This window comes from Hyla sarda, chromosome 2 (assembly GCF_029499605.1).
Source record: "Hyla sarda isolate aHylSar1 chromosome 2, aHylSar1.hap1, whole genome shotgun sequence".
Lineage (NCBI taxonomy): Eukaryota > Metazoa > Chordata > Amphibia > Anura > Hylidae > Hyla > Hyla sarda.
In genome coordinates, this window is record NC_079190.1 from 230,592,025 (window position 1) to 230,603,436 (window position 11,412).

Below are 11,412 nucleotides of genomic sequence, written 5' to 3' on the forward strand. Positions count from 1 at the left end.
TCACATAAGTGGGTCCCCCTCTCTGACAACTCTAAAGAAATGACACTCTGCTACAGTGGAAAGTAGTGAGTGCACAGCCTGTATAATAGTGTTTACTGCTATGTCCCCTCAAAATAACTCAACACACAGCCTTAATATCTAAACGTTGGTAACAAAAGTGAGTACACCCCTAAGTGGAAATGTGGCCAATGTTAGTGTTACAAGGTCTTTGTTGTGAATGGGGAGCCAGTGTCTTAAATTTGGTGTTATCATTATGAAACTCTCTAATACTGGTCACTAGAAGTGCTTGGACCCCCAGTGATTTAAAACTTATCCCCTTTTCCGAAGTTTTTTTTACATGATACTTGTCCTTTAAGTTATTTTGAGGGGACACAATATTAAACACTGTTATACAGACTGTGCACTCACTACTTTACATTGTAGCAGAGTGTCATTTCTATAGTGTTGTCACATGAAAAGATATTATAAAATATTTACAAAAATGCGAGGGGTGTACTCCCAACCATGTTTAAATTTAGTTACTGTTGACTTACCAACCACATTTGTTGGAAGTTTCTTCCAAGCATCTACTACTCTTCTTCTTCTCTTCTTGTGTCCTAGTGCCTGTCCTGTAATTTCTCTGATTGCCTCCCCACAGCTGCACAATGCAACCACAGTGTGCTAATTGTATTATGGCAGCCAAGAGCCTTCTGAAGACATTGTCATAAAGTAATAGAATATACTGTAGAATGAGTGCAAAAGAACAAAAAATTCTATAAAAAAAGTTTTTAAAGTGTGTATATATATATATATATATTTCATTTTTTCATATACTTTGTTTTTTTCTCCTCACCTTCTAAAAATTGTAACGCTTTCAATTTTCCACCTACAGACCCATATGAGTTTTTTTTTTTTTTTTTTTTTGCTCCACCAATTCTACTTTATAATGACATCAATAATTTCACCACAAAATCTACGGCAAAAGCAGGAAAAAAATATTTGTGGAGCTAAATTGAAAAAAAACGGCATTTTGAAACTTTACGGGACTTCTGTTTCTACACAAAAATGACACCTTATCTTTATTCTGTAGGTCCATACAGTTAAAATGATACCTAATTTAAATAGGTTTTATTTTGTTTTACTTCTGTAAATTATAACTTTATGCACGAAAATTAGTAGGTTAAAAATTTCCTCTTCTGACCCCTATAACTTTTTTATTTTTGAATATACAGGGCGGTGTGAGGGCTCACTTTTTGCGCCATGATATTAAATTTTCATTTGTACCATTTTTGTTTTGATGGGACTTTTTTATTTTATTTATTTTATTTTTTTAGAGTATACAAAGTGACCAAAAATCCGCAACTTGTTAGCGCAGACTGAGGATTGGCAGCTCACTATATTGTATTGCAGCCAGCTGCGGTGAGCTGCAGTGGCTGCCAGTTCTGAAGTGAGACGTCCCCGACGTTGCGTGGAGGTGCCAGCACAGCGCAGAAGGACGTCAGCCGTTAGTGCGGTCCTCCAACTCTCGCCGAACAGGATAGACACAGGCCTGGTAAGCATGTTAAACTAAGTGTAACACTGCAGTATGGAAGGGTGTTAGTATATGTCAGTGGCGTTGCTACCGGGGTGCGGGGGGTGCGGACCGCACCGGGTGTCACCAACCTTGAGGGGTGACACCACGTCCACCAGCACCCCCGCCCCCCCCCCCCCCCCCCCCGTTTACTAGGGTGATTACTTGACTCCGGACCACAGCCGCCAGCACACCCCCCCCCCCCCCCCCCGTTTACTAGGGTGATTGCTTGACTCCGGACCACAGACGCCAGCACCCCCCCCCCCCCCCCCCGTTTACTAAGGTGATGACTTGACTCCAGAGACCAGACCACAGCCGCCAGCACCACCTTCCGCCCGCCCCCCGTGTGCGTACAGCTGCGGCCGCAGTAGCGCAGCACGCGTCAGCACGGCGCCCGGCACAATGTCCAAGACGACGTCCGCCAGCACCAACTCCCAAGGCCGCCACCTAGGCGGTCGGGGCAGGCGGCGCGTTGCCTAGCAACCCACCTGGTCCATCACAGCACCACAGACAGCATGGCTGCCACCACCGGTCCGCCGCTGCTGTCCGGCGACATGATGGCTGGGACTCTCCCCCCCACCTGGTCTGCACCTGCTGCTGGATAGGAATAAAAGTAGGACCAGAGTGCAGCCTCTGGCAATTCATTCAGCACTTCCACTGCCATTCGGAACTTTAGCGACACTGCGACAGCAAGCGCTGCAAGCCATCACACTTGAAGAAAGCCTTAGCCAGCACAAGGGACTCGGGAGACTGGGGTGCATCTGACCCCTGTAAGGTACTACCGTAGGGGGAAAGGGGGTGCTTAGGCTCTGGGGGGTGCCACTGGCAGGAGGATGATCCTCCTAATGTATGATGAGGGGGCTACTGATGTATGATGATGAGGTGCTGCACCCCCATCATCCATCAGCAGGATCATCCTCCTGCCATTTGCACCCCCATCATACCAGATGATGGGGGCGCCACTGCCAGGAGGATTATCCTGCTGATGTATGATGAGGGTGCTACTGATGAATGATGGGGTGAAGCACCCCCATCATCCATCAGCAGGATCATTCTCCTGCCATTAGCACCCCCATCATCCATCAGCATAATCATCCTCCTGCCATTAGCACCCCCATCATACCGGATGATGGGGGCGCCACTGCCAGGAGGATTATCCTGCTGATGTATGATGAGGGTGTTACTGATGTATGATGAGGGTGCTACTGATGAATGATGGGGTGAAGCACCCTCATCATCCATCAGCAGGATCATTCTCCTGCCATTAGCACCCCCATCATCCATCAGCATAATCATCCTCCTGCCATTAACACCCCCATCATACCGGATGATGGGGGCGTCACTGCCAGGAGGATTATCCTGCTGATGCATGATGAGGATGCTACTGATGTATGATGTGGATGCTGCACCCCCATCATCCTGGATGATGTGGGGGGGGGTGCCACTTGCAAGAGGATGATCCTCCTAATGTATGATGAGGGTGTTATTGATGTATGATGGGGATGCTGCACCCCCATCATCCTGGATGATGGGGGGGTGCCACTGGCAGGAGGATGATCCTCCTAATGTATGATGAGGGTGCTACTGATGAATGATGGGGGTGCTGCACCCCCATCATCCATCAGCAGGATCATTCTCCTGCCATTAGCACCCCCATCATCCATCAGCAGAATCATCCTCCTGCCATTAGCACCCCCATCATACCGGATGATGGGGGCACCACTGCCAGGAGGATTTTCCTGCTGATGTATGATGAGGGTGTTACTGATGTATGATGAGGGTGCTACTGATGAATGATGGGGTGAAGCACCCCCATCATCCATCAGCAGGATCATTCTCCTGCCATTAGCACCCCCATCATCCATCAGCATAATCATCCTCCTGCCATTAGCACCCCCATCATACCGGATGATGGGGGCGCCACTGCCAGGAGGATTATCCTGCTGATGCATGATGAGGATGCTACTGATGTATGATGTGGATGCTGCACCCCCATCATCCTGGATGATGTGGGGGGGGGGCACTTGCAGGAGGATGATCCTCCTAATGTATGATGAGGGTGTTATTGATGTATGATGGGGATGCTGCACCCCCATCATCCTGGATGATGGGGGGGGGGTGCCACTGGCAGGAGGATGATCCTCCTAATGTATGATGAGGGTGCTACTGATGAATGATGGGGGTGCTGCACCCCCATCATCCATCAGCAGGATCATTCTCCTGCCATTAGCACCCCCATCATCCATCAGCAGAATCATCCTCCTGCCATTAGCACCCCCATCATACCGGATGATGGGGGCGCCACTGCCAGGAGGATTATCCTGCTGATGTATGATGAGGGTGCTACTGATGTATGATGAGGGTGCTACTGATGAATGATGGGGTAAAGCACCCCCATCATCCATCAGCAGGATCATTCTCCTGCCATTAGCACCCCCATCATACCGGATGATGGGGGCGCAACTGCCAGGAGGATTATCCTGCTGATGTATGATGAGGATACTGCACCCCCATCATCCTGGATGATGGGGGGTGCCACTGGCAGGAGGGTGATCCTCCTTATGTATGATGAAGGTGCTACTGATGTATGATAGGGGTGCTGCACCCCCATCATCAGGATCATCCTCCTGCCAGTATCACCCCCATCATCCATCAGCAGGATAATCCTCCTTCCAGTAGAACCCCATTATCCATCGGCAGCATCATCCTCCTGGATGGTAGTGGTGCTACTGCCAGGAGGATGATCCTACTGATGGATGATGAGGGTGCTACAGCCAGGAGGATGATCCTACTGATGGATGATGAGGGTGCTACTGGCAGGAGGATTATCCTGCTGATGGATGATGGGGGTGCTACTGGCCTCCGCCCTGGCAGTAGCACCCCCATCATACATCGGCAAGTTCATCCTCCCGGCAGTACCACCCCAATCATCCATGTTGATGACCTATGTCGATGACCAGCGTTTCTAAAAAAAAAATTCTAAAATTGGTAACAATGGCTGCGTTTTTTGTAATAAAATATTTTTTTCCATGTTGTGTTTGTGTGTGTTTTTTTATATTTACTTTACAGGCTTAGTAGTGGAAGCCGTCTTATAGACAGAATCCATTACTAAGCCGGGCTTGGCATTAGTCCCAAAACCAGCTAGCGCTAACCCCCAATTTTTACCCCGGTACCCACTGCCCCAGGGGTGCCAGGAAGAGCTGGTACCAACAGGCCCGGAGCATCAGATACGGCGCTCCTGTGTCTAGGCGGTAACAGGCTGGCATTATTTAGGCTGGGGAGGGCCAGTAACAATGGTCCTAGCCCAACCTGGTAACGTCAGGCTGTTGATGTTTCGCTGGTATCTGGCTGAGAATGAAAAGGGGAACCACCCATGTTTTTATTAATTTAAAAAAAAATAAAAAGTGTGTCGTCCCGTCTTTTTATTCTCAGCACCATATTAACAAAACATCAACAGCCTGATGTTACCAGGGTGGGCTAGGACCATTGTTACTGGCCCTCCCCAGCCTAAATAATTCCAGCTTGTTACCGCCTAGGCACAGGAGTGCCATATTTGATGCTCCGAGCCTGTTGGTACCGGCTTTTCCCAGCACCCCTGGGGCAGTGGGTACCTGGGTAATAATTGGAGGATTAGCGCTAGCTGGTTTTTGGGCTAGCCGGAAAAGTAAAAAAAAAAAAAAACACACACACAACACACAGAAAAATACATTTTATTACAAAAAAACACTCCCACAGCCCTTATTAACATTTCATTTAAAGGAATACTCCGGAGTAATTCTTTCATCTCCCCTGTGCTCAGCTGGGACGGGCACAGGTTGACTAGAAAGGGGGCTTGAGCCCCTGCGGCCCTTTGGATATCTCTCCTACAAGTTCCCTGGGCAATGCTGAGTTGTCTGTGATCATTATATGGCAGGGGTGTCCAGACTCCAGCTGTTGTAAAACTACAACTCCCAGTATGTTGGACTATATAGTAGTATATAGTAATGGTAAGTGTTTCCCAACCAGGGGGCCTCCAGCTGTTGTAAAACCACAACTCCCAGCATGTTGGACTATGTAGTATAGGTCAGTGTTTCCCAAACAGTGTGTCTCCAGCTGTTGCTAAACTACAACTTTCAGCATGCCCAGACAGACAACGGCAGTCCGGGCATGCTGGGAGTTGTAGTTTTGAAACATCTGGAGGGCCACAGTTTGGACACCACTGTTATATGGGCATTTATATAAATTATTATGAGATGTGCCCTTTTTTTTCTGTTCAGCCTCTGCCCCCCAAAATGTCTGTGCTCGTCCCTGGTGCCCGGGCTGCAAAAGTATACAAAACAAACTTGGACTCACCTGCCTACGCTCCCCCATTGCTCCAATATCGCCGTCCCGTTCTCTGGTCCCTGTCTCTACCTCTTCCTGCGGGTCATGACTCACGCTGTGCTCAGCGTATCACCGGCTGCAGCAGGACATTGCTGTGGCCGGTGATACGCTGAGCACAGCGTGAGTCATGACCCACAGGAAGAGGTAGAGACAGGGACCGGAGAACGGGACGGCGATATTGGAGCAATGGGGGAGCGTAGGCAGGTGAGTCCAAGTTTGTTTTGTATACTTTGCAGCCTGGGCACAGGGGAAGATAAAACAATTGCTCTGGAATAAAAAACGCTAGTTATCAACGTAGTCCACCAAAACCATAGTTATCCTCAGCATACACATATCTGAAATGAGAAGAAAATGTCAGTGTGTTCCCCAACAAGGAGCCTCCAGCTTTTGCTAAACTACAATCCCAATCATGATGATGAGGCTGACATGAGGAGGCACAGTATTGTGAGGGTTGGAGGGTGATGATGAAGTTGACACGAGAGGGTGATTGGGGGGTTAAGGATGATTGGGATGGGGGTGGGTGACCATGGAGGGCACAAGGCACAATATATAATATATGGGAGCACTAGTGTATAATTTATTTGTGGGGCATAGGTTGTTTTGCATTCAGAAACCATAGTGTATATTGTATGGTGTGCGTGTGTGTGTGTGTGTGTATATATATATATATATATATATATATATATATGGTGGAAGGTTTTTTTGTGGGCTATAGTATGTTGCGGTATTATATTCATAGGGTACAGCGTGTAGCAGTATTTAGAGGATACAGTGTCTGGTTGAGTTATATTAATTATTGTTTTCACATAGAGGCTCAGAATCCGCCGACACAATGAGGAGCAATCTAGGTTCTACAGAGTGAAAAATTTAGCTGGAACAAGTCCCGGTGGTATGTACTAACTGAATTAGATAAGGAAAAACTATAGAGAAGATGTCACCTGTAATCACTGCTATTATTGTGTATTCTCCTCACTATAGTGAAGACGTCACCTGTAGTCACTGATATCATTGTGTATTCTCCTCACTATAGAGAAGACGTCATCTGTAATCACTGATATCATTGTGTATTCTCCTCACTATAGAGAAGACGTCACCTGTAATCACTGATATTATTGTGTATTCTCCTCACTATAGAGAAGACGTCACCTGTAGTCACTGAAATCATTGTGTATTCTCCTCACTATAGAGAAGATGTCACCTGTAATCACTGATAACATGGTGTATTATCCTCACTATGTCCTATCAGAGCTGGAGTCTGCAGTGATGATGGATAAAACAACAACTCACAGCATAACCTTAGCACTGCTTAGGTCATACTGGGAGCTGTTGTTTTACATGGTAAAAACGTATTCCCCTTACTTTTCCCTTACTTGACAATTGTGTGTTTTTAATATGTAGATCACACAGAAAACCCAATTATTTAAAATCAACCAATGACCTAATTATTGATTTAAAAATATATATTGTACAGCGCACAATAATCCAAGTGAGGTCTCACTAGTGTTTTGTACAGCGGCATGAGCACTTCCCTCCCTATATACCCATGAGCACTTCTCTTTTTCTACTGCTTATACCTCTGCCTATACACCCATGAGAAATTTCTTCTTTCTACTGCTTATACCTCTCCCTATACACCCATAAGCAATTTCTTCTTTCTACTGCTTATACCTCTCCCTAAACATCCAAGCATTCTGCTAGCATTTCCTGCTGCTCTATTACATTGTCTTCCTACCTTTTAAGTCTTCTGAAATAAATCCCTTTCCTCAGATACTGAGGTCAGGACTCTTTCAAATATTCTATATTCTGCCCGAGGGTTTTTACGCTTAAGTTGCATTATTTGGAAACTTATCCACATTAAATTTAAGTTGGCAGAGTTCGAACCATTCTTCTAGTTTTCCTAAATCCTTTTCCATTTGGCGGATCCCTCAAGGAACATCAACCCTGTTACATATCTTTGTGTCATCAGCAAAAAGACCAAAAGCATCAAGGCCTTTTTACAATATCACTTATGAAGATATTAAACAAAATGGGTCCCAGTACCGATCCCTGATGTACCCCACTGGTAACAAGACCTTGTTCTGAATATTCTCCATTGACTACAACCCTCTGTTGTCTGTCCCTCAACCACTATCTAATCCATTCAACAATATGGGAGTCCAAGCTCAATGACTGTAGTTTATTGATAAGTCTTCTATGTGGGACAGTGTCAAAAGTCTTACTAAAATCTAGATATGCGATGTCTGCTGCACCTCGGCCATCTATTATTTTAGTCACCCAATCAAAAATGTATACAATGACCTTTCCAGTTTTACCACAACAAACGTTGCATGGTGATGCCATAAAGTGGGTGGTTTACATAAAAGCTTAAACCATGGGACACATGTATTTTTATGGCCTGTTTGCCATATAATACAGAGGCATCCAACTAATGAGAAATTACACACTGGGAAAACCAGTCTATCCATACAATTAGCAACATATGATAAGCGCAAGAAACAAATTATATGTTTTCATTGTGCCCTCTTTTTTTCCCGATTGAGTTTCATAAAGCAAAGTCTGAAGGGAATATTCCACCATGCCACATGGAGTGCATAAGTCAAAGAGGCCAAGTGGATACCAGCAAAGGAAAGCAAAGGAGGCAAAAATTGAATCAATCAAAACTCTTGCTGGATCCATGCTTAAATATGTCAAAAGACCAGATGATGGCCAGGGTTCATCAAAAGACACCACGCCAATTGATCAAGCTGAGTCTTCTGATGCTTTTTTGCGAAAGCTTTCGCCAGAGGAGCAAGAAGTGGAAATGGCAGAATCTGAACAAGAGCAAGGAGGGGAAATAGAAGAACTTCAAGCAGAACAGCAAGGAATGGAAATGACAGAATCTGAAGCAGAAGAGAGTGCTGAAAGTGACTCAAGCCATAGTCCTTATACTATGAAAGAGATGAGTGCAGTAAAGGAGAAAGATCTGCAAATTTTATCTGATGTGTCCTTCTGGGAGATACCGGTTCCAGATCATTTTCGGGTAGAAATTGTGAAAAGAGGAAGTGCTTCTTTCCAGAACAAAGATGGTCCTTTTAGTGTCACAAAAAGGCCTGATGCAAAAGCTGCTGCAAAGGGAGAAGTGCGTCAACTTTCAAAAGGATGGTTTTATAAGGTCATGCCAAACGGAGAGAAAATTCTGAGGACATGGATGGTTTACTCACCTGTCAGTAGGAATTTATACTGCTTTTGCTGCCGACTCTTTGCAATCTGTACTACAGATACAACATCTAAATTTGTCACTGGGTTTCAGAAGTGGTGGAAACTGAGCCCAAAAGTATATCATCATGAGACATCCGAAGAGCACTTACACTGCTTAGAAAAGTGGAAAACTTTGGCAGCAGGACTGCGGCTGCAAGAAACCATTGATGCCCAAACTATTTCTATGATGGAGACCGATAAGAAAAAGTGGAGGGACATTTTGCACAGATTGCTTGACATAACATTGTTTCTTGCCAAGCAGAATCTGGCATTTCGTGGCCACAAGGAAGATGAGTCTTCATTGAATAAAGGGAACTTTCTTGAGATGGTTGAGATGCTTTCCAAGTATGATCCAGTACTGAAAGAACACCTAATTAGGTTAAAGCAGCACACCTGTCACCTTAATGTGTCTGTCTCCTATCTTTCGCCACAAACTCAGAATGAGTTTATAAGTGTCCTGGCAAATCATTTGAAGGAGAAGATTGTAACGGACATAAAGTCTGCATTGTACTTTGGAATCATGTTTGACAGCACACCTGATGTTTCACATACTGATCAGATGTCTGAAGTGATCAGATATGTACACATGACCAACAGGAAAGTTGAGGTGAAAGAAGTATTTTTAGGATTTTTCCCTTTAAAAGGGAAAAAAGCTGCTGACCTCAGTTCGGACATTCTTAAAAAACTTGAAAGTGATGGCCTAGACATAATGATGTGCCGCTCTCAGGGTTATGATAATGCTGCTACTATGGCTGGAATCCATGGAGGTGTACAATCCATTCTGAAGGAAAAAAACAGGAAGGCTATTTTTAATGGATGTGTGGACCATTCCCTTAATTTGTGTGGTCAGCACTCTTTTGCTGAAAATGCATCTTGTGTGACCTTTTTTGGAACTCTGCAGACAATGTTTACTTTTTTTGCTGCTTCCACCCATCGATGGGATGTGTTAATTGAGCATACTGGAGTGTCAGTAAAAAGACTGTCCACAACACGCTGGAGTGCTCATCATGCTGCAGTTAAGCCAGTAAAAGAAAAATTTGACATGTTTGTATTGGTACTTGAAGCACTTTGTGAACCGTGTGAAAATCTGGACACAAGAGGAGCAGCACAAGGTCTTCTACCTGCGGTCTGTGACTTTACTTTTCTTTGCTACCTGCACTTCTGGTCTGATGTACTGAGGGAGGTTGATGATGCACAGCAGTACTTGCAGACTAAGGGCTTAAGTCTCGATAAAGTGGTGACAAAGCTTGAGACACTAAGACTTTTTCTGTGTGAAGAGCGCAGTCACCTAGTCGAAAATGCAATTCAGAAGGCACTTTTAAAAGCTGATGAACATGGAATTGCAGTAGAGAGAAGAGCCAGGTTCAAGAAGAGGATGGCAGGGGAACTGGCAAGAGATTCTGGAAGCATAAGTCTCCAAGAAGAAAATAAGAGGGCGATGCTTGAGTGCATTGATCGCTTTCATTCGGAACTCCAGACCAGATTAAGGGCCATCATGGAAGTGGCAGGCATGTTTGAGGCTGTTCAAGCAAAGAGTCTCATATCTGCTACTGAAGAAGAATTAAAGGTGTCTATTCCAAAACTGACCAATTTCTATGATGAGGTATCAGAGAGTGAGCTGGTACTGGAGATACCAAGGTTGAGAAGACACCTTACAGCAGCAAAGTTGGACCTAGAAGAAGTCACAGATTGGACAGCTTTACAAGTTTTGACCTTTATAGCGGAATGGGATTTTATTGAATCTCTCCCACACCTCTCACTTTGTCTGAAATTATTTCTCACAATCTGTGTATCTGTGGCTTCGTGCGAGAGGAGCTTTTCAAAGCTTAAACTTATCAAAAATTACCTAAGATCTACAGTGGGACAGTCTAGGCTTTCCGATCTTGCACTTTTGTCAGTTGAAAGCGAATTAGTGCAAACCATTGATTTTGATGAAGTTATTAACAGTTTTGCGGCTTTGAAAGCCAGAAAAGCTAAATTCTGATTTAAGTGCACTTTTATTTGTTCTTTTTTAATTTGGTATTATTTATTTATTATTTGTTCCTGTTAAATTTTGTGTTATTTAATTTTATATTTTTTTCCTCCTGTTAAATTTAGTGTTGCAAAAATGTTTTATTTATTTATTTAGTAAAGATTGAATTTTAAATAAACATTATTTTTTTTAAAGATTTAACTTTGATTTCTTTCAACATATTTCTTGTTATATGGCTTAAAAAACCATTGCTTCGGGGGGATGGAGTTGGGGTGACACCATTTTCTACCGC

The 11,412-nt window shown here is 44.5% G+C and overlaps 1 protein-coding gene across 1 annotated transcript; it reads left to right on the plus strand.

The window, feature by feature from the left end:
- The first annotated feature begins 8,486 nt into the window (after window positions 1–8,486).
- LOC130357425 (zinc finger MYM-type protein 1-like) lies at window positions 8,487–11,132 on the plus strand. The gene is made up of 2 exons (XM_056560118.1): window positions 8,487–8,814; window positions 8,872–11,132. Exons 1-2 carry the CDS (start codon window positions 8,487–8,489, stop codon window positions 11,130–11,132), a joined length of 2,589 nt encoding a protein of 862 aa, XP_056416093.1.
- Window positions 11,133–11,412: the final 280 nt, after the last annotated feature.